This window comes from Pholis gunnellus (genome assembly GCF_910591455.1).
Source record: "Pholis gunnellus genome assembly, chromosome: 5".
NCBI lineage: Eukaryota > Metazoa > Chordata > Actinopteri > Perciformes > Pholidae > Pholis > Pholis gunnellus.
Genome location: NC_136531.1, coordinates 16800935 through 16825276, shown reverse-complemented (window position 1 = coordinate 16825276; position 24342 = coordinate 16800935). Strand labels below are relative to the sequence as shown.

General features: G+C 41.5%; 3 protein-coding genes across 3 annotated transcripts; 1 reads left to right on the top strand and 2 right to left on the bottom strand.

Moving 5' to 3' along the window:
- Positions 1–65: 65 nt before the first annotated feature.
- Positions 66–15573, bottom strand: wbp1lb (WW domain binding protein 1-like b). Its single transcript, XM_079159041.1, has 4 exons — positions 15244–15573; positions 9268–9370; positions 5067–5228; positions 66–3623 (listed from the first exon to the last, which is right to left on the bottom strand). Exons 1-4 carry the CDS (start codon positions 15328–15330, stop codon positions 2800–2802), a joined length of 1176 nt encoding a protein of 391 aa, XP_079015167.1. The 5' UTR covers positions 15331–15573; the 3' UTR covers positions 66–2799.
- Positions 15574–15961: 388 nt separating this feature from the next.
- poll (polymerase (DNA directed), lambda) lies at positions 15962–21074 on the bottom strand. The gene is made up of 9 exons (XM_079159529.1): positions 21034–21074; positions 19877–20018; positions 19441–19738; positions 19186–19297; positions 18718–19056; positions 18350–18523; positions 17915–18043; positions 17114–17282; positions 15962–17028 (listed from the first exon to the last, which is right to left on the bottom strand). Exons 2-9 carry the CDS (start codon positions 19989–19991, stop codon positions 16667–16669), a joined length of 1698 nt encoding a protein of 565 aa, XP_079015655.1. The 5' UTR covers positions 19992–20018; positions 21034–21074; the 3' UTR covers positions 15962–16666.
- A 244-nt stretch (positions 21075–21318) lies between these two features.
- On the top strand, positions 21319–24331 carry dpcd (deleted in primary ciliary dyskinesia homolog (mouse)). The gene is made up of 6 exons (XM_079160052.1): positions 21319–21383; positions 21942–22022; positions 22129–22253; positions 22393–22526; positions 22685–22787; positions 23279–24331. Exons 1-6 carry the CDS (start codon positions 21320–21322, stop codon positions 23381–23383), a joined length of 612 nt encoding a protein of 203 aa, XP_079016178.1. The 5' UTR covers position 21319; the 3' UTR covers positions 23384–24331.
- The last annotated feature ends 11 nt before the right edge of the window (positions 24332–24342 follow it).

Here is a 24342-nt window from a genome sequence, read left to right as displayed (position 1 = left end):
ATGTAACTGCTCAACGATCATGTAATATGTTTTCATGAGAAGTAACTTCACTCGGTCACAATGAGTCAGCTTGAATTTAAAAGGGCATGTTTATTGAAAATACATCCAGCTTGGTTGTTGTAATAAATGGCTTGTAATCAGAACATTCAAAGAATATGTGCAAAACCACCTTACAGACACTGGTGAAGAAAGAAAACGCGTTATTTACTGTAGTGTTAGTCAATCGTACCCTTCACACAACTTAAGTCGTTCAGAAGAACAATCTTAATAATAATACCCATAATGAGAAAAAAACAAATCTGTCCATAGCAATAAAGCTAATGATTTCATAAAAATTATGAAAGCAACTATTTGGTTCACAAACATGTTACAGAATATTATACACATTTTCAAATATAAAGTGGTTCTGAATTTTTTTTTTTACAGTTCCAATATTTATTTTAAAGGATTCAGCCGATATGAAAAAATAGCTCGTCTTGGTACTACATGTACCACAATCACACAATATCACTTTCTAGGTCACACAAAGCATTAACATATAAAGCACTTGAGAATGTGTTCAGGCATTCAAGGGTCGGATTCAATCATCTTAATGTAAATACAGAAAGTTCACGTTTACAATTTAACTTGTGCTAGAAGTTTTGGGAGACATCTTCTGTTAGATTGTTTTAGGGTAGATATAGAAATATGTGAGACCAAAACATTTGTGCTCTGCAGACATTACAATGTGTAGACTTTTGAGAGTGCTCCAAATACATTAGCATGATACAATGGCATGTAGCATGACCATATTCCAGTTAGTTTCAGAGAATGGGCAAGCTAAAATTTCACTTAATTTGTAAAAGTTTTATACTCATAATGTAATCAGTGGCATTTTCCATGGCACATTCATCAACAATCAACATCTACTTTATTAAAGCGCCTGTAAGATTTGGATTAAAAGGTTAGATTCAAAACAGTCAAGCTCCTAAAGGCATTGACAAGATACATATACTGGAAGTATGTGGTCTTTGTTTTCAATCCGCAGTGCAGTATTATAAATATTGCCTGTTAACTTGTACAGTCTGTCCATCATTCAAAAAAAGATCTTGTGATGTAAACTCCTGTTCATAAATATTCAGATGTTAAGCATAACCAAAGACAACTATCAGACTGTTTTATAAACTTGTCTGATTCTTTGCTTTTCTGTTATAATTCATTTTTTTTAATCAAAACCTTATTTTTCCAGTCAACAGGCCACAGCTGTTAATGACATTTTGTTGGCTACATTACGGGATAATTAACTTCATATGAAGTTGAGTAAGGGATGAATACACACACACACACACACTAAACAAATATCTTAGGCTATTAGGAGCATTTCCTCTCAGATTGATTAGGAGAGGGCCACACATTTGTTGAAAAAAAATAAAATAATGAACAAGCCATGTGTAGGTGAAAATCACACTAGTCCAGTTGACTGAAATCAGCCTTAATGGACCATACAGGAAGCTCCTATAATTGTTTAATTAATTAATGAAACAAAAGCATGGTCAAATTGTGCAACTATGAAAATCCAAACAAAGAGTGTTAATGTTGTATACTGTATAGCTGGTGAAGGTGGTAATCTATTGAAGTGGCTGACAGAAAAGGTTTGAGGTCTGACGTTGCCCATCGCAGTTGTAATCTCTATGAAGCCTTTTATTCTTGTTTTTGGTACCTGCTTTCTGATGGTCTCCCAGTTTCACTGAAACTTATCATCGTTCATCAAGTTCTGCATTTTTTGGGGGGTAGGCACGTACTGCAAACATTTATTAAATGAATGAAAAATGATTGTGTACTAAGTGAATCTGTTGCATTCCCTACTGACAATCTACCGGGGTCCATTTCTTACAGATGTTGCAACAAAAGACACTAAGTCCTGTACTGCAATTTAAGACTGAATTAATGAAAGCATTTTCAATTTTTATTTATTTTAAGCTTAAAGCTTCATTTATAAAGATAAATACACTTTGTGCAAAATAGGAACTGCTCACATTACGATTTGTAAATGCACTTATACTTCTCCATCACTAGCGGGGCAGATAGAGAGCAACAACAACAACAACACAAGGCAGAGCGGTTTTTAATGGCTGAAAAAGCACTTAAGAATTATGAGTCTTGTTCTTGTGTCCCTGTGCAGTACCAGTTTGCATAAGCACACACAGTGGTAAATCCACAATGCACTCATCCAAAATGTTCCTGGTGTTTTTTTTGTTTTTTTTACTACGTAGATCTGTAGAGAACGTTGCAAGCACCCGGTGAGGAGAGCAGTGAACGTCCTGTCATGTCGTCACAGCTTCAGCTATCAAATCTTTCACTGTGTGTCAGTAGCTCCTGTTCCAAGAGAGGGACAACTGAAGGACTCTGTGTGTGTATGTGTGTGTGTGTGTGTGTGTGTGTGTGTGTGTGTGTGTGTGTGTGTGTGTGTGTGTGTGTATGTGTGTGTGTGTGTGTGTGTGTGTGTGTCTGTGTGTGTGTGTGAGAAGTAAAGGGCTTGGACTGCCCAAACATAACCCAAAATACACAGGTTAAGGCCACCGTTCCAGTGTGTGGAGGAGGAGCAGGCTTTTCTCAAACTTTGGATCTCAGTCATATGAGTGCAGATTCCACTTCCTGCTCCAACACCTGTTTTATCTAAGATACACACATTCATAAAATACTCACTCAGAAAGTATTTAGACATAGAACACTTGCTTGGATACAAAAGCATAGGCCTCCATGCTCCGCCTCAAGTGTCCTCCCCTTCCCTCTATGACACGACTGCGCGCTGACGTCGTTTCAGCCCTGTGGCTCAGTGCTGGTACTGTGGTGCGGCCCCTCCTGCTCGTTGATGGTGTGGAGGAGGAGGCACACTGGAGGGTGGAGTGAGGCGCTGCCTATCTGGTGAGCCGGCTGGGGAGGTCCTGAAGACCCACGTGCGACCCGCCTATCCGGCCCGCCCAGCGCTTGCTCCTCCTCCACAACGAAGGAGGCTCGATGGCCGCAGCTGTCGCAGAAGTCGCCCACCTCCTCCTCGTCGTTTCCCTCGCGCCCCAGCAGGCTCTCTAGCTCCTTCAACTCCTTGCCTTCCTGGCCTGTCCCTCCAGCTCCACTAAAACCGCTGCTCCCATGTGTGCTGCACACGCACACCTCAATCCCAGAGTCTCCCGTGAATCGCCGCCTCCTTCCATTGGGGAGTCGCTCTTTGTCCTCAGCAGAACCCTCGGACAGGTCCTTCAGCAGTGGGTCCTTGCAGGAGTCGTCCCCACTATCACTTCTTTTCTCCTGGCTGGCAAGTCCCTCCCTATTGTTGAGCCCATCTGACAGCAGTATCATGCCTGACTCTTGTGCTGTCTGCATGGGCTTGTTGTCAGGCTTTGGCCTTAAGTCTAAGGTGGGGGATTGTGGTTCCTCTGTGCTGGGTCTGCAACACAGATTGTCAGAGACCGGGGGCACGGGAGTGGACTGGATGGTTGGACAGTGTCCCACCTGCTGCTCATGAGCCAGCGGGCTAGAAGCCACTGAGGACGGGCCAGTGTGTAAGGCACTGTAGGGCGGGGGAGGAGTCTGCGGCCGGTTGACCACCTCTTCGTAGTCAGGCAGGAGGTAGTTGGGCAGAAACCCTGAAGAGAAGAAAACCATACATTTGCAAATGTGTAAAAAATGTAACTAGACACAACTTTATACATTTTACAGGGCAAGCAAAACATACATGGGTTAGTTTTCCCTTCAAATAAACACCACCGCCTGACCCCAACACATTTCAGTAAGACCTCGCTGAACTTCCCAGACCACTATTCAAACATTCCCAAAGCAATAGGGGGAAAAATGTGACAAAACAAGCTAATTTCTGGGTCAATTCTGTGCCGAAGGCCGGTGCAGCACTGTGCGAGATGGTGTTGCAACACTGGCGAGGTACCAAGGGAGCAATGCAGGCCGTTTCCTGAAAACTGGGGCATGCAAACAGGGAAGGTTCTGACGCTGTGTGAAACCAGGGATACATGTCAGTGCAAACATTACATTTGAGCCAAGGACCACTGCTTTGTTTGTCACTAGCTTTAAATTCCTTAGTTTGATGTAACTAGAAAACTACCGATTAGAAATGCCAGTATGACATTATGTTTGCTGGGTACCAAAAAAAAAATGCTTCGGCGTGACAAAACAGTTTTCTTTATAAAGAAGATGATTAATGTGTGCAGTGTGACCATTTGTCCGCCCTAATATGTTTGGGGGAGATAGGAGAAAGGCCATCAATGTGGATATAAACCTGATATTCTGACCAGGAGGTCTTATTTACTCACTCAAGCTGATTTCACAATGATAAGCGAACCTGCATGAGCAAATATAATGTCAACAAAAATGGCACCCTGCTCAGTTCCTAATTCAAATCGAAACTATCACATGTGTTAGTTATACTGACGGTATCCACATATTTATGTTCAGTGTATTACATTAACTTGTGCCTGTAATTCCAAAGCTAACACTAGTTGTTGTGAATGGGTGTTCACTGAGTAGAATTCATCTACTTTAAGTCGATTTCATTTTTTGTTTTTGCCACTTGGGGGCAGCTACAAACACAACATTAGCATTTACTTGGAGTTGTGTTTCTGTCCACCTGACAAATGTTAGTCAGATATTCACTCCACTTTCAGCTCCGTTTAGCTCTTCACCAACTACTGAGAGAAACATCTGCTAAATGCTCCACTGTGTTCACCAGAACGTTGCAGCTCGTTGCAGCTGACAACATAGTAGATGAGAGCAGTGAAACATAACATTTGCGAGCCAAAAAAACGAAACAAATAAGCTAAAAGACGCTAAATAACTGCATAGAGTTACAGAGAGTCGGGCGATGATGCAATCTCTTTCACGCTATATACTCATTGGTTCCACAGTAAATATGACAATGTGGATTAGGGAAGCTTTACGTGCTCAGTGCTCATATCCGTTCAAAGTAATTGTCAGTCAATACAATTCATACGTCTGAAATGCATCCAACCCAAACAAAGTTCCACATCAGGTTTAATCATCATGGTGTGTGTGTGTCGGGGTGGTACAGTAGCTCTTACTGAAGTAGAAGGGCACAGAGGGGTAGTTGTGTGCTTCGCGGTAAGCGATGAGGTTGATCTCGTGCTGCCGTTGCTGCTGCTGCAGCCGGTGTTTGGTGCGGCGGTGGTGACACACACAGCAGCAGCTCAAAATGAAGATGATCGCCCATACCAACCAAAACCCTGAGGTGAGAGGAAGATCAACACTGTCATGTTGTGTTTACAACTTAATCCATAACGTTTTAACTGTACCAGCTGCTGGTGATGAAACATTAAAGTTCCTGCTGGCAACACAAACACTGCTGATCAAATCCTGCCGACATCTGGTTCTAACACAGTGAAACATTTCACATGAAATGTATGGAATCACATCAATTCAATCATGGCTGAGAGGTCCAAGACCGCTCTTATCTCTACAGCAAAGCGCTGAGAGGTTTCTCTATGGAGCAACTCCATACATACCACCACAGCCATCTCACACGCTGATCTCTGAGGTGTCTGGTTTCTCACTTTTGGGAGACATTTGTAAATGTTTCTGAAATATTCTGGCCCAACCTTACATGGAAAAGAAATGATACAAAGAAATAATGGAAGCCCTGAATGTTGAAATCTTGGGAGTATTGTAGTAATAAAATACAATTACAGAAATCCTATTTGTAGATGCGCTGTGACAAAAACAACCCAGCACAAAGTGACTGTTTAAGAACAATCAAGTCCTTAGTTCTCGACAAAAGCATTATTTTTGGAACTTTATTACCTAGAATCCTGTCTCAACAGCAGCAAAACAGAAATTGGCTTCAGTTTGTGTGTTTAAAATAAATGGCATGCCACTACGTCGACACAAAATGAGGGAACCTCACTTCAAGGACTACAGGGCAAGGCTACCCGTTTCTCTGTAAAATAAGAGTTTAAGCTATACCGTGTGGCACTCAGTACAGTGCATCTCTGCTGAGCGGTCACTAAGATATACCAACTCAGCAAGACTTTCAGTTCAAGTGAATATTGGCCAATGCATCGGCCTAGTTCGTATTCAGCCTGGACTACAAAAACCTGTATACCTACAGAAATAAAACAGAACCCAAATTGGCCTAAATTGTGATATGCGGAGTAAGAGTTATGGTTTTAGATATCATACCACTGTTAAACAGAACATAACCTCCCTCAAAAGGACACAGAACACAACATACAGTAATAACAGTTCATACATTAACTTATATGCCAAATTAAGTTGGAATCCAGTTAAGAAAGTGACATTTTAGACACATGCTGTTGATCAGACTCTGAAGGTAGAACAGTGCCTGCTCTCAAAGAACTCAATGTTATTTTGCTCATGCAGCAACATGCAGAGGATTGTATCCGAATATCAGCTACATGTGAGACGACTGACTGAAGAAAAAAAAAGCTTAATTTCTCGAATGCATTAGTCTGAAATGTCCTTTTCTATGTAACTGGTTTTCAAGCTCATTTGGTGGCTTAAAATCACATATATGACGTAAATGTGAGATAAACAAACACCTAATCACATAAACTCATAGTGACTTGATCATTTTAGAATTCTGAAAAAATAAAGACGCAGTCTCAGAGCCCATCGGCTATCGGTGTGACTATGGATTACCCTATGGGGGCAGGGGGATATATTTCTTGGGTTCCGGTGTAGCCAGTGGTTATCCAGGCCCAGACTTCCTTTTCCGTGCACTGCTTTTGGACCAATAAAAAGCTAAATCATCCTGAGACGGTAGCCGTCGAGTTCCCATATTGTATTTTGGCCAATGAGTTCCGCCTCTTGTGCTCTCAACAGAAAGCCTGCTTGAACGGTTGTATTGTTCGATTCTCAGAATACAAACAGAAACCAGATGATGTGACTGCGGAATCTGTTTAAAGAGACTAAACAGCGACACTGTCAAAGATCATATTCCATGAATGCCTCATGAAACAATTGAGGCTACATTGACAGACTTTTCAAGAAAACTTTCCAAACACAACCTTCGTAAAGTAAGATATTTAATACTGTATTTACACATGTCCTTACAATACATCACGTCATGTTAACACGTTCACAAATGGGAATGAGGTACAGCTAATACATGACATTCAACAAGTTAAGAACTGTAGATTGTTCTACGGTAGAAATGACACTTAAATACCCAACTAAAATGTATTTTAGGTGTTTTTATAAGTCGAGGTGACCGACCACCACTCAACTATTTTAAGGTAGTCCAGACTATGACTAAAAGTGCTTGTGATTAAATTAAACATAAGGTTAATTTTAACCAAAGATTGAACCTCCTTGCAACGAAATCATCCACTAGCCTATAAGCATGTGTGTAAAATGAACATGTTTGTAGAGTTTCATGTGTGCATCTGTGTCGACTTTGTCAAATTTCAGCTCGTCATCTGATGTCCAGATGACGAGCTTGCAGCTCTGTAGCCCCAAACACATCATTGTCAGCTGTATCTGAAATAAATAGACAAATAAAACGACTTACAATTTGTTTAAATATTGTTAGTTTAAAATGAAGGTTACATTATTTCAAACGCTGCTCATTTATGGGGCAATGTATTTTTCACCCACCTGGAGGTTGTACACACTCTGCTCGCTGGGAAGAATGACATCCTGCACATAATTTGAGTGTCTCATATCACCACTTGGCCAACCAAAAAAAACTCTTCAGGTGACTCTTGATGGGATATTTGAGTCCAAAATGTAATCTGGGCTGAATCCAAGCCGGGGATGATCAGGTCACACCACCAGGCCTCTCCACACAATGTATGACTTTCTTTCTTTACCATATTTAGTTGCAGGGTTGCAAGTGTTCACTCAGTATTTTTTGTGGGCCAGTAGTGCCCCGTTTGGGGATGTCAGTCGTGCCACAGTTGTGATGCACATTGTACCCGGGTCTCTCCTCCTAGACAAGGCTTAATTAAACCACGACTTACCGACATGCAGCGTTGTACTTGCTGATTGTCTCCGAGAGGTCCCACTGATCTCCACATCTAATCTGTGACACACGCCATCTGTCAGCAGCTGAAATAGTGGAACTCGCATAACTTTAACATTCTGTGTGATCCTTGAGATGTTTTGGTGAGCCGGAAAGGTGAGCCGGTTTATGAGCCATCTTTTTCAGCTCTACATTCTTCCTCTGCACATCAGCACACAGTGTCCCTGTTCTTTTCCTGCCTGACTACATTCTCAACTTAAACGGAAAAACCGTTGATTCTAAACTTCACTCAGTAGTTGTAATTGTAAATTGCAAGAACTGGAAACAGAAATAAACAAGTTATCAAAACAGTATTGTAGCTGCGTGGCTGCAAATGACGAGCACCCTGCTGTACGCGTTTCACCGGATGCTGAAACAAAATGTAAACCCGGTGACGATGGCCCGACACGGTGCCTCCTTCAATAAAAAGTGCCCGTACGTTATTACTGAGAAGGTACTTGTAGGAGCCAAATGTGGTGGTGTTGTTTTCCGTGTATACATTGGGTGGCGCTATACTATTGTCCTGTGCCTGTCTATATAAGCTGTGTAAATCACTGGTGTTGTCAGGTGTTTGACCGCGGAAGGGCAAACGGTTTTTGACCGCTTTACGCGGTACAGTAACAGTTTCCCGAACTGGTGTGGTTTATGTCGGTGGAAACAAGAAAATAAACAAGCTTTCACACAACAAACTGGTCGGTGAATATGTACCTCAAGGGTAATCTAGGCGCCCCACGCTAGCGCGTCAACCAGGTCATTCCAGAGGGAACGACACCTCAGTGGCCTACAGAACAAGTCTGGGCTTCTTTAACAGTACTGACGAGCCTCAGGGCTTTAGAGATTGTTCACCGATTCGCTACACCAGTCGCTACAGAATTAATGTAGTAGCTAAATATGAGGCCACTTGTTCAGGTCGTCCCATCTCTCGATAGTAGAGGGTGGAGGTATGACGACATTATCAGTTGTGTTTTAAACTAGAATTACAGCGTTGCGGCTTTATGCCTCTGCCAACCAGTCACGTTACAGTTTAAATCCCTGTCATCACTTCATGCTGCAGTGCAAGCAGACCTTTGTGCCAAATTTGACTAAATTAGCTCAATGTGTGCATAAAAAGCAATGGAGTAACATTGTAGCATGCCGCTAAATATAGCAGACGCCTGTTCTGGGAACGTAATGACAGAACGTCGCACAGGCTAGGAATAGTGTGAATACAGAGAGAAGGTAAGAAGTAGAGGCAGGATACTTACACCAGAGCTCATAGTAGTAGCTGCAGCACTGAGAATTGCCGCAGCAGTGTCCGGACTCACAGATGTAACTCTGGTTGTTAACACCTTCACAGTGCAGAAGGCTCTGCAAGAGAGAAGCAGTCGTACCTTTAAACAGGAAAGTATTATCAACATCTCAACTTAATAAAAACACTCGAGGCATCCGGTTACGGTGTGCAGTGCCAGTAACATAAAAAAAACAGAGCCCCCCCACCATTTCTCATGCTTGTTTTTTTGACTCACACCGGGTGAAATTACGCTTGTTCTGTGTTTTACACTGATCAACAGGAACACTGCTCATTGCCACAGTAAAACCAAATCTGTGAATTGATCAACATGAAGTCCAACTAGAAAGATACAAATAATTGCTTTAGGAAATGTTCACCATGTGTCAGCTGCTTTTAGGAGCTACATAACAAGTTCAAATGGGATGAGCAGTGTGTATTAAAGGAGTGATTTTAGGTTAAATACAGCACATTATATAAGAGGACATTATATCATTTCAGCCTCTGACTATCTGAAAAATAAAGTGGTTAACTAAGGCCATAAGATATTTGTTGTGTTTTTGGAGTGCTGCTAATCCTGTTCATGCAGCTATTCACTGGAATCCCTCTGAGGCAGCGCACCTGTCTTGCATAGGATGTCCCTCGAGATGAATTATGAAGTTTTGCAATTTTTTTTCTTATTCATAGTTTTAGTTGTTTGTTCTGAATGTTACTGTTTAATTAACTCCATTTGGTTTAGGTCATTTTTCTACTTCTCTCAATTTTAGATCAAGATGTTTCAATCTAGCTTTATTCACTTTATTTTCATGGTTTCCTACGAGAGCTTTTGTTGATCCTCCGCACACACACACACACACAACGAAAGTGGTTTGAGGTGACCAACAAACTGTCGTCTTTAGAGCACCACGCTCTCAGTAACGTCGCGAACGTGGTTCTTTCTTAAATCATTTCTAGAGGGTCTGCCTCTTTTGCTTGCATTTTGTCACACAGTTCAAAGAGCACAGGTGACATTGACAATGTTTTCGTTCTATTTAAGTTCCCCAGTGAGCCATGACAGTGAGCCAGCATGCACAATACCTGGGCCCTGAAACTGGGGGTAACCCCGGAGTTTTCAAACGTATCCGTCCTCGGGAGCGTTTCTAAACGTGTATGTTTTCGTTGCTCTGACACTACGGCGTCGTGTGGACGCTCAGTGAAAACGTAGCAAAAGATATGTTTTAAAATAGAAACGTAGTAGTGTGGACATGGCCTGAAGCAACTCCAATTATAAATCATTATTTACACCCTTGCTTTTCCTACTGTGACATGTCAACATGTCTTCTGTGAAAAAGGCCCATTTCTAATCAAAATTTGCCCCACTTTCATAAATAAATACAAATTTCTAAATGTTTTTTTTTAATTAGTGTACACACTGGAAAAAATCTATATGTTGATTTTCTTATATACTTATTACAAAAAAATAGTATATTATACAGATTAGCATTTTTTGACATGCCTAGCTGTGATCTTTGTTTTAGAATAATGATAAAACTGCAGATATCTTGTAGCAAACATTTATACTTAGCTCTGGAGTAAACAAGTCCTCGCCACTTGTGCTGGTGAGCTGCTTGAATTCCATCAGTGTTTAAGGCTCATATCAAGTGTGACTTTCTGAATCTCAGCCAGCACAAAACCCCTCAGTATGTTACCACAGATCTGATACGTCATTTCAATTCAAAGTCGAGCTGAGGCCTAATCGCAACTATAAACCACCAGAAGGTGTTTGACTCAAACGTCCACTTACATCCATAATCAATTAAATCATCATTCGTCTCCACTCCAACAATCGGTTACATGTTTCAGCTGCAAATATAACAAACTAGCAGTTGTTCCTGATCAAAAGCCAACCCCACTAATAGTATCCCATGAAAGGTTGATTTGTGAAAGGACATGGGCGAGACGGTAATGTGAACAGATAGATCCGCATGCTGCCAAAACACAAGGGAGCACTGTAATCTAAATCCTTTCAAGAAAAAGGCCTGTGGGTTTTTCCAGCAAGATCCCTCAGATGTTTTCTTCTAGATTAGCTTAATGATTAGCTCGCCAAAGTTCTATAGAGGGATAGTTTAGATTACCAGCGCAGGTCCCAGACCGTGAGGCATGATGATCCGGGGTCCAAAAATCCCAGAAACGTCCTTCAAAACTCATGGGTCATTATGCCACAAAAGAAGTCAAACAGCTCTCAAACATACTCTCACTCTCTCTCTCTGCCTCCTTCTCTCTCTCTCTCTGCCTCCCCTTCTCTTGCTCTGTCCACCATACCACACACACACACACACACACACACACACACACACCCTCACCCCACTCCAATCCAGCCCCAAACAGTGGACAAGGATTGCTCTACGGAAATTTCCAAGCAGCGGCGGAGGGCAAGTTCCTAGCTGGGCCGCCGCATGATAATAAGGCGCACAGAGCGGTGAGAGGTGTGTGTGTGTGTGTGTGTGTGTGTGTGAAGTGTGAGGCCCGGAGAGAACGGCAAGAAATGCTCCGAGAAAGCCAGACAGAGCGGTTACACAGGAATGATTTGTCATACGCACCAGATCAGCACAAACTATATTGCTGACATTATTAAATGTGGACTGCAACCTCAAACAGGAGTCTCTTCTTAGCAGCTGTTTCCTTATCAACATGACACAAATAAAAACACACACACACACACACACACACACACCGCCCCAACATAGAGGCATTTAATTGACTGTGTAATAAACAGATTATGTTCTGTTCCTCCACTTTGTCTGTGATAACTTCAGCTGTTTTCACTGACTCACCGACTCCTCTCCACCATATGCTCTCCACCATGTAGGTGACCAAAGGTAAAGAATCTGGACGGACCAGATTCCTCTGTCTCCCATCCAAACAGGCAACAAAGAAACCATCCACCTCTTTAATGCTACACCACCAGATTAATGGGAGATTTGGTTACCGTCCCAGAAATGATTGCTCCGTTAGAAAATAATCAACCTTCATAATGAGAAGCTGTTGAAAAGAGCAGACAATGAGAACAGCTCAAAATATCCCCCGGTGACGATCGAATGCTGTTACTGGAGATAAGTGGCGACGGTTCTTAGTGAATTCTGACGGCACAGTTGAAGTTGATCCACTTAGAAGAGGCCTGTAGGATTTGGCAAGTTAGCTGATGCGCGTAAAGACCTCGCTGACCCCTTATTTAGTATTGAGTCCTGCAACAAAGAAAGGTGCCATTTCATAGACATCAAGACGGCAGGATAACCCCGACTTAAATTTCACAAAGATTGTTTTTTTTGCCATGAATGTATTATTAACATTGAGGATTGTAATGCAATAACGATGCTGATGGTTTATGTGATTAAAAGGAGACTTTTAAAACAGGGGATTTTTGCACTAAGCGGTATTATATGAAAACACAAATGTACAAACATCAAATTTGAAAATGGATTAAGAAATGAGAGGTGACATGGGTCCCTGGCTGTTATGACTGTAGTAGTTAACTCAGCTTTACAAACTGTTATTCAAAGTATCGGTAAAAAAAAAAGACAAATAACAGACGTTTGTTTCTTATAGGTGCGATAAACAGCTGTAAAGAGACACAGAAGCTGTGGAGTTTTTGAGACAACAGCCCCTGAAAACTGACTTTCACTCTCACTAAAGGTGTTTGTTTTTGGAGAACGAATGGGACTAAAATAGCACACCGACTGAATGGAGTGGATCATTTATGCTGTGAGAGCAGAGGTAATGAAGACTGTTAATCATAAAGTCTTACAGATACAAGCGATCCCTACTTACAATAATACTGTGACACAGATAAAATACAGCTGACTCTGTATTGTGTGAAATCCTAGAGGGGTGAATGCAAATAGCAGATATAGCTCAGGGCCACATGATGTAACCCTCGTCTCCCAGTAGCCCGAGGGCCATCGGTCTTACATGCGCCAACAACTGACATGCTAAATTAATGCCAACTAACTGCCAGCAAATATGTGTTTCACAACTCTGTGGTTTAACGATTGACAGATACAGAGACGTGTCGACAAGTGTAACTGGATTTTCTTTGCCCACAAAAAGATGAAGTAGAAACCCAATTTAGTCCAAAAGGTTGTGACTCTTTGTTTCTTGATGTCTTTGCAGGACTCTTGGACAGCAGAGGAACTTAAACCATCAGCACTGATGTGAACCTTCAGAGGTATTGTAGCACACAAACTACTGTTAAAAACAAACAGGGTGATATCTCGTATATAAAAAGGACTGAATAAGTGCTGATACGGGTATTAACTGATAAGTTTCCCCCCTACTTTCTCACGACAAATGGGATGCCAAGTAGCTCACATTTACAGTAACGGCAACACAACACTGCAAGAGTTTAGGTCCACAGCACATCAATCAAAGCTATGCATGTGTACTTTGTCCAGTGACAGGGATGCCAAGGAAGTCCTAAAGCTAGATTGTCATGAAAATCTATTTAGTCTAGCTCATGAAAAAGTAGTTCTGACGCATTCTTGAGTGTGTAATCAGCAAAAGCGCAGATGCACGAATGCTGTTGCTGCATCTCTTTACTCGTGCTACTGTAAGTCAAACATAGATACAACATAATGCTGAATCTGCTGCTCTTCAAGTTACAGATTAGACTTACTTTGTAGTTTGAAATTGTGTGGTTTCATCCTCATCGTGTCCTAAACAAACCTACACGGCTGAATTTTAGTGCTCCTCAATGCCCTGTGCACCCTCAGTTTTCACTGACCTGTCACATGACCAAGAATAATAGCTGACTAAATATACTTGTGTCATTTCATTTGCTGACTAATTGCATCAATCCACCCACTCAAATTATACATGCAAAAATATAGTCATGAGAAACACAACAATATGAAATATCGCAAACACATCTCGTCTCCAAAACGTGCAGCATCAAAAAGGGAAAGACTGCTGAGATTGAGAAAGAAACAACATCCCTCTTGGCAGGTGCAATCATTTTTGAGAAAGATATTTAAAGCTCACTTCTAACTTCTCACAGGTTGCAATGTGAATTCACACAAACTTGGTTGTAGTGTGTCCAGTCAATTCAGAAGTAAACGTGGTACTCTGATCTCCAAAAGAAATCCTCCCATGAACACCCTCTCATTGTCTGCATGCAGAGGTGCACATCTGTGTGATTTGTAGAGATGAAAGAAGAAAGCCTGGATACTGTGCTTCAATTTCTGCACCACATATGACACATCAATACATTATAATACAGTAATAAATACCTTCAAACATATTCATTTTCTAGAAAGAATAAAACTGCCAAGTGACTTGATGACCGGGTCCTTTAATAGGTGTAAATGATAATAATGTCACTATCAACACACTGAGAACAACGTCTAACATATTGTCACATAAAAGCTATAATGTTCATTAACTAACGGAACTATTTTCTGTTTTACTGGCAGAGACTAAAGCATGGCTCCTGTACCAATACGTGTTGTTATGTGTACCTGTGTGGCTGTATTCATACCTGAATAACTGCTTCTTTGTTTGTTTATGCAACTCGCTTGTGGCTAAAATGTCAACCCTTAACCATAAACACAGGAGCGCAAGGCCCTGACCGGGTGTCCCTTTACTTCACAAACACTAGCTAGGTGCGTTAGCTATCGCAGCTAGCTACCGAGCTCAGCCAGCATGCTAGCATCTTTCTTGACAGCACAGTACAAGTTACAGTAAGTCAATATCCAACGATGACCGGTGTAGTTTTCTGCAATAATGACAGGGCTTGATGTTTAATAAGCCAAGAACGGTATAGTTTGTTAACTTAGGCGGGTAACTAGCTAGCTAACAGCCCTGTGAGAGAGTGTGAGAGAGAGTGTGAGTGAGTGTGAGAGAGAGAGGGAGAGAGAGAGAGAGAGAGAGAGAGAGAGAGAGAGTGAGCCTTGTTTTTGACTGCTCAACCTCAACTTACCCTGTCTGCTGCGGGCTCGGTGGGGGTGACAGGGCCAATAGCGTGCAAAAACAATCCCATTGTCAGAGCCGAACACACGCCTCTCATTCCTCCCAAAAGTAGCTACAGCTTCGGCAGAAACGTACGCATGCAAACACCGTTGTTCAACAAAACTGTGTCCGATTCTCCTCAACTATATCGCGGCCCCTGTCGCGCTGAGAGGCCGCTGCATGCGCCGCCTCCTCTGCGTACTGGGCATTTCAACAAGGCGCGGTGCCGCTGGCGCAACTCGCTGCTGTCGGTGCCCCTGGCTGCTACAGCTGTTACACAAGCCGTTCCTCCGGCACAGGCACCCTGCCTCGGTCCGTTGGGTGTGGCGTGGTCACCTCGACCCGATCCATGTGCGCAACGTGATGGGCGTTTAGTTGCGTGGATCGCCACTGGTTTTGCGGACTGACCCGTGATTGGAGAGCCCGGCCAGCTGGGAGGAGATCGACCAATCATGGATCGGTGCGTCTCTCTCGTGCATGGACTTGTTGTCTTCCTGGGTTCCCCTTCTCGAGTTTATGAGAACACACGTTCAAAAGACAGTCATCTCTCCTCCCTCTTTACATTAACGACCTCGTACCAAAGGGCTGTTAAGTTATGTAGTATGTCACAAGTCGATAAGCCGGTTTACACTGTAAAAAAAAAGTTAACTAATGTGTTCGTAATGAAATGATGAAAACACAGGAATAGATCTGATATCACCCGTTGATACGTTTTATTACCATTACTCATCTTTCATAAAATATACAGTTTTAGGCACCTTCTATATTAAAATGTCTTTAAAAGGCCCAGTTCACTCAATTTGCAATATTACATATTTTTCTTCTTACCTCATGTAGTGTCTAGTCCTGCACATCGTTTTTGATTTTTCTTTTGAAGTTTTGAGATATTTGCCTTTGAAACCTTTGCTGCCAGCTTTTTATAATGGAAGTTTTATTATTTACATTTGTAAAACTTAATAGCAAATTAATTTTCAACAATGTTCTTGGTTTCTTAGCTTAATCCGGCTACCTTCGGCTGAAGAAACTGTTCCTAATTAAACATTTACATTTTTAAAGGCTCTGGATCCTACAACTAAATTGAATTTATTGTGTTGTATTGGGGTGGCGGCAGGAGTTTCAGAAGTGGACACATCAAAACCTCGGCACATACCACTTAAACAATAGGACAGGTATAACTAGGGATAAGTAAGAAAATAAGTTGTTTTGCATTTGAGTGAACCCAAGCATTAAATATGTAGAATAGAATTAGCATTCAAGTAAACCAGGGCTCCTGCATGATCTGTGGAGCACTGAAACATCCATAAAATTGTCTGTCTGAGCATAATAGCAGTTTGCAATGTCATCATTATGATTTTCTATAAAACCGGATAAAAGACATTGTGATTGGCAAATGCTCACCAGTCCCTTTCATGAGGCTGTCTGTATGGTATGCCTATCAGACTAAAAACATCCTTCTCTGTCAGTGTAGTAAATGGAGTGCCGCCATACACCTTCAAGCTACCCTGACGCACCACATCTTTATTCAACGAGTGCTCCGATAAGCTCATTCTTTTTGTCTTTGCCAGGGCTCTCATTGAGCGGTTAAAGTGTGCCGACCCGGTGAAATACATGAGAGAACAGGCGAACTGATCGTAGGGCACTACAATGATGTCCAGCCTGCGATAGCGGCGGTCAGATCCTGGCAAACGGCACACACCCATGTATTTCTTCTGCTCACCATTTTCCTCGTGGCTCACCAGGTCGTCTGTCAAAAACCCTGAGAGATAAAACGTTGTTGTTTTTTTAGGTTTCTCTTAAGATAAACAAACATAATAAGACATGCGAAAGAAGATGGAGCTTACCACTGTCATGGAGGCTCTGTAACACTTTGCTGAAAACCCCCTTGTGGGACTTGCCATCAGGATGAGATATGAGTACGTCAACATCTCCACATGTGGCCTTTCCCCGGCGATAGGAGCCACATGCCATCGCCACCAGGCCTGGGTCTATGGCCTGGGCAGCCTCCTTGAGCTGCACCCAAAGAAAAAAGACACATAATATATCATCTATCCGAGAGTGGTGGAGGTTTTTTTTAAATCTTTTGCTTCTCAATAATAGAAAAGCAGTGTTTACTTTTTATGTGCTCTTGTCTTTACGGTGCCACTGGCAAACAAGTGAGCTTTTACCCATTTCCAGCCAAATACTGGGAGGTAGGCTTGCTAAAGCATCACGTATTACCTTGACAAGCCTGAGGGAGTACACATGCTTTAGTCATCTATCTAATGTGCACTTTCTATCTGGCAGCTTTGAAGGAAAAAGAAAATCCAGGTAATGCAATATGAAAACAACTAGCGTTGTACTCAACGCTCTGGAGTGAACAGGTATCTGGCTAACTTAAGATGCAGCTACTTTTTTTAGGTTTCAAGAGTTAGTTTTATCCTCTGGGACGCTCCACTTTGTGAGAACAGTCTGGTTTTACCATTATCAAACAGTCAAGGAATGTTGACACACACTTTGTCCTTCTTCAAGCCTTCTGTTTCCAAATTACAGAGGGTTAAATGGGGGGAAATCTCACCTCTATGTGCTTGAATAAACATTAAAGTGGTGAAAGATGCCAACATATTTCAGTCATGTAGATATTGCGACAAATGAAGATGCATTACCACTTTCTCTATGGCTGCTGCTTCTTCTCTGGGCATGCGGTCTAAAAGGTCATCGTAGTGCTTGAGTCCTATTTTCTGAGTGTTACTCAGGTGGGCTTTTGTGCGGATGTCCTCCAATGTGCGGAAGCCCTAAAAGACAAATAACATTTTTAAGAAATCTTCAAAGAAGACCTTTGCCTCCTGCGTCATTCTTCCCTTAGTTATCAACTTCATTAGGATGACATTTTATAGCCCACAGCTTTAATGGACAATTTACATAATTATAACATAATATTGGTACTATATCGGCCGAGCCATTTTATTAGTCAGGCTATAATGCAGAGTTTTAATCTGGGCTGTATGTGCAAGCTTGAAGTCACATTAAATTCAAGAATGCCTGTGGTATTTTGATTCACTGTGTGTGTGTGTGTGTGTGCGTGTGCGTGTGTGTCTTACCTGTTGGTACCACAGCTGTGCAGTTTTAGTTCCTGCACCCCAGATGTTAGTAAAAAGCTCCAATACTGGCACAGCCTCCCCGAGGTGGTCGAGCTTCCGCAGGTGACCGCTCTCCATGATCTCGTCAATTTTGTCGGCCATGCGTTTACCAATTCCTGGGATCTGGCAAGCCTCCTAAAACACATAAAAACAAGTTCTGATTAAAAAAGGAATATATGCAAAATTTAATCCCTGTATTGTGCTCAAAAAAGCAATCTGTGTACTTGCCTGTCATCCAATAAAAAGTACTCACTACAGTATATCCAACAACTACACACATTACTGACACCCCAAACAACATGACATTATAAGCATGTGCATTAGGTTACCTGGTATGATGTGATAGGCTTGTGGTAACTCTTCAGTGCGTTGACAGCCTTGGAGTAGCCCAGCGCCCGCCACCTGTCCCCCTGGTGTGTGTAGGCCTTGGCCAGCACTTCTAGTTTGTCTGTGATGTGTTTATTGAAGTTATTCATTTTGGACTGAGAGGATTGGGCACAGACCCAATTCCCTGAGACCACCTTCTGAGCAGCAGAGTCTGGACTGGGGTCTAGGCTGGGGCCAGGAGTCTCCTCTTTGGGGTGCTGGCCAGTGAGGAGAGCTTCCAGGTCACTCTGTGAGACCCCGTCTTCTTCACCTCGCACTTCCTCTTTAGTGTCTGGAACTGTCTGAGAGTAAAATGTAATGTTAAACTATAGAACACACAGATTGTTGTTCAAGCTTTCGTCCCCTCTTGTAGAAAATTGATTACTGACTGAAAGAACTTGTAAACCTGTACACATGACTTGGAAACCTACCATGTCTATGGTCTTCTCTTGCTTGGTCTGATCCAACACTGGCTCTGCTTCGTCAGCGGGCTTGACATTCAGCAGCTCTTCTTTAATATTTTCATGCCGTGTTTCAGATTCTCTAAGCGGGGAGGACATCAGAAGACGTTATAAAACTGATGACTCATTGAATTTTCTAACATATATTTGTTGTCTCCATGTCAACACACTTTTGTAAATACTTCAATTTTAAAACTTCTAAAACGGTACTATTAGGTCATTCACCTCTTGGGTAACAGAAGGCTGTAGCTGTCAACATCCAGCAGTTGTTTCTCACTGATGCACAAGCTCAACCAAATGCATTTCACTAGTTGGACTCCAGGGGGCATACAATCCACTTGTAGTAAGCGCAGTGCCCTGACACTGTCCATGTTGTCATCCACAACAACATGAGTGACACTGGGACACAGTGAACTCTCCGTCTGTCCTCCATTCTGCCGAATTTGTCTTTGAAAGATCTGGCATCTGGCACTTCCTATACCAGCAGGCAGGATGTACACTGTGACACCATCGAAAGCGTTTCCTGGGACAGAAGAGAAGAATGTGTTACAACAAGCAAATATCTTGCATTTTCACACACACACACACACACACACACACACACACACACACACACACACACACACACACACACACACACACACACACACACATTAACAACCTGTGATATCAAATTCTTCAGGTTTCTTCTTTACTGGCGGTGCATCCTTTCCCTGTAACACTCTAGCTCGTTTGACTTTGGGAAAGGCTTTCATAATCCCGTGACGAGGCTCCATCTTGTTTCCTGAAGGGGGAGCCGGTGGCTTGTGACATAGAGAACAGAATTATTGAGTCGTCTATAACTTTGTAACCCCCACCCACACCCACACCCACCCACCCACACACCACACACACACACACACACACACACACACACACACACACACACACACACACACACACACACACACACACGGAACCTAAGCTGTGTATTACTAATTATGCAGTAAAGTATATTAATTCTAACAGTGTTTGAGTATGTAGTGAGTTCACACTGAAAGAATGACATAAGTTATGTATTAAATCTTTAAAAAAAATATTAAACTGTCTTGCATTCAAAATATGAATTGTTAAAAGTATTTTCATCTAGATTAATGTAAGTATCAAAAGTAAAAGCACACGAGTATTGTGATATCAATGGATATCTAATGTGTCAGTATCATTTTAATGTTGTATCTGGTCACGGTGGAGGTAGTTATTACTATTTTAAGAACTTTTGGATACTTTAATCTACATTAGTAAATCATTATAATTGATAACATGATCATTCGTTATGAAAGTAAAGTAGCAATCTGCAAAGTAACTAGTAACAGTAGCTGTCAGATACATATTTCCCACTAAGTGTAGTGGAAATTTAAGTATAAAGTAGCACTTAAGTACATGTGCTTTGTGCCATTAAACAATACATTTCTCGTACAGTTACTGCCTAACATTACTCTGCATTGTCAACATTTGTGTGTACTTTACACTGTAAGTAGTACATTGTATTATATTTCTGTACAACAATAGCAAAGAGTGGGAGCTGTTTCGGCTTGTACTCGGTGCAGATAACTAGTTAAGTGACAAAGCAGGCTGAGACAATAATCTATGATTGTGTTAGCATTAGCTCACCTACTGTACCTTAGCGCGTGCTAACGTGCTAAACAGCAAACGGTCAGAGCCGTTTCAACTTTTCAGTTAATATTTAAATTACACCTTAATTAATTCGAACATATCCAAATGTAATTCTATATTTGACGCAGAAAAAACTCTTTAAACTCTTATGTTTTGGGCTCTTACCCCTGTTCAGACGGAACCATACGCACAGAAACCAACAGATAGTGCGCAGATGTTTCACTTCCGGGTCAATTGGGTTTAGTTTTCTAAAAAAGGTGTCTAAACCATACCCCAAAATCTACATAGTACACTTGTTACTACATCGTGGTTCTTATATTAACTTTTATGATTTCATGGTTTTATTCACTCTATAATTTATTATCTATTTAGTTTGTGTATTAACCTCGGTTGCTGTGGTTACGGTTTGACTCCGGAAGTGTCCTAGTGCAACAGAAACATCTTCAGAAACATGGCTGATCAAAGCTGGATCGACGTCCTAAAATCCTCAAAGAAAACAGCTCTGATACACGATGGTGAGTAGCTTACAAACATTTGTCAACTCTCCACCCTTCGTATCGTTAGTAATATTCATTCACTAGCTTTCCAGCTAACATTAATCTCATAGGCAACAAGCAGGTGGCACAACTCGCCCTATAGCATGTTATGTTAACACAGATAGACTCCAAAACATACTTCAAAATACTTCACAAGATGTGTCAACGAGCCCGTCGCGAGTATAGTACACTATCTGAAAAGGTTGCGACCTAAAAGAGAGGTAAGTTAACCCACAATGTGACTCGCTGCTCTTTGCGTGTCTTCACTAGTTAAGCATCTATTTTAAGCATCTATCTAATTGTGAGGTCTCTCTAATCAACGAGTCTGGTCTACCTTGCTGTTATCACCTCTGCTAACTTTACACCAATCACTGAAACAGCCCTTTAGCCATCCATGCTGGTTTACATCCACAGCAGTTCTCATTTGACCAAAAAAGCATTAATATTGTAGTTTGCTAAATGAAAGACATATTTAATATACTGCTTACTATTCTAAGAAGGCGTCACATGTACAATCTTTTCAAATTCCACCTCCAGGAAAAAGGAAGATCCACTTCCTCTTTACAGATGGAAAAGAAATGACAGAGGAGTACGACTTACAAACAGATGAGCTCATTGGTAAGTAACAGGTCTTGAGTTTCACACAGCCGCATGTAGCTGCTGGTGTTCTGAATTTTAGGGGCATACGTTTATGTATCTTATCAAATTGTTTGGTACTTTTCAGTACGAAAGTGGCGTCATAAAAGCACACTTGGAGCTCAGGGCGAATGGCACGTGGAGGTTGGGGAGCCACTTGCAGGCCCTGTCCCTTCTTCGGATTCGGAGGTGATCAAGGAAAACTGCTCCAATGTGGGTTTTCCTTTATGGGTTCTATCACTTTAGAAGTACAATTGAAACACGCCATCTTTGTTTGTTGTAGTTCAGTTTAGAAAAACATGAGCAAATGCCATGTACGTTAAATGGATTTGAATGTTTCTCCTCTCCACAGCCTGTGTTCTTGCGTAAAGACACAAAGACCAGCTTTCAGTGGAGAGTTCGCAACCTTCCCTACCCCAAAGATGTCTTTAGTGTTATTGTGGAGCCATCGGACAGATGCGTCATCATAAAAACCTTAAACAAAAAGTAAATATGCATGAAAACACTGGGGTTTCTTTTCCATCTTCCTGTTGCACACTTGTTGCATGTAATCCTCGTGTCCTCCCTATAGATGGCACTGTTTACAATGCATTTGTCTCTACAGCAGTGTGATAACCCGATGACATCCTCTCCATGTCCTGCAGGTATTATAAGAAGTTCAGTATTACTGATTTAGATCGCAGTCAGCTGCCATTGGACAACTCCGCCCTCAGCTTCACTCACGCCAACAACACTTTAATTGTCAGCGTAAGTCCTACACAACAATGAAACATACATGAATTTATACCATTAATGTGATGTTGCCCTGTGCTTGAATATACAGATCTAAGCATTATAGGTTCATTCTTAAATACGTTTTCTAACCATAAATGTTGAGTGCAGGGACCCAAACAGTATGACCTCAGCAGTCCAAATAGTTTCAAAAGTATCTGTGAAAAAAAAGAAAAGTTTTACTTACTATTAAAGCATTTCATGCAAATCATGAGTATTAGATACAGATGTCCTTTTTTGTTTTTTTGATTTTATGCTCAAGGTTTACTCCTGTGCACATGTCACTCAGTCCTACGTTTTTGCCTTTCCAGCAATATTTTGTATGCCTACAACAATTGCTCTTTTTGTGATAATTGCTTTATATGCTGCATGCTCTTTCAGCGGGATTACCGTGAGGGATTTGCAGGAGAGAGAGAGACGGGGAGAATGTTGAAGTAATTATTTTTCTTCTCTCTTCTCTCTCTCAGTACAAGAAACCCAAGGAGATCTTAACCCTTGAACAGGAGCTACTGAAGGAGCTGAAGAAACTGAAGGGGACCGGCGAAGGGGATGTTGACTGCAAAACTCAGTGAATTCGGCCTGTGGGAGCGAGAGGATGATTCAGCGTTGCATCTAAACAGTGCCTTTGCAATGGTTGATAGCATCTAATTGTGTTTACTTATTGGGGTTCATTTATTAAAATGGTTATTGTTTATATTTGTCCTGCATTTTATATTTGATACAGACATTCTATGAAATATATTACATATGTTTTTCAAGTCTCACAACCTGATTTATAAACTTTGTAGCGGATCCATGAGTGTTTTCCCGAATTATTTCTTTATATAGTATAAATATTAAATTATTTACATTAAAAAGTTTTAATTGTATCACAACAGTATCAATTAAATTTACTTCTTGTTACCAAACCTAGTAGGGAGCAATTTTGATGTGGGGTCACATAACCTACTACCCTCCTTTCATTGATGTCCTTGTAAAACACTCAAAACACACAATGCCTCATCCCTGTTCGTTCCAGGGTCACTGTTACGAGCACATCCCATTTGTGTTAACTGAATACCCTCATGTTCCTTGCATGTAGCGGGCCACCCTGAAAGCCATTACTGAAACTCTGGTTTCTAGCGAGCAAGCTAGTGTTACTGTTTTCCTTTACAACAAAAGGACATTCTGACTCTGTGGTCTCCTGCTAAAACTACATGCACACAAGTTAGAAATATGTGCAACAGTCGCACGGCCTTGTTCCAAATGGATTTGATATTATTGTCAAATACAAAAACGGTTTTACGCTTGGATTTTTTTCTATCTATATATGACATGTACAGAAGAAGAAAGATTTGTGCTTCAAAAGGGGATATTTGTCTACTTTTTCGCCAAGTTCGGTTAAAAAAACACTGTCCAGTCAGAAATACTTTGACAGTGGATTAAAAAAAAACACATTTCTGTTTAAAAGAGACAATGGCATTTAAATATAGCTTGTTTCAACCTTGTGATTCCTTGCATTTTTTACCACTTGTCCAAACCCAGAGAGCAA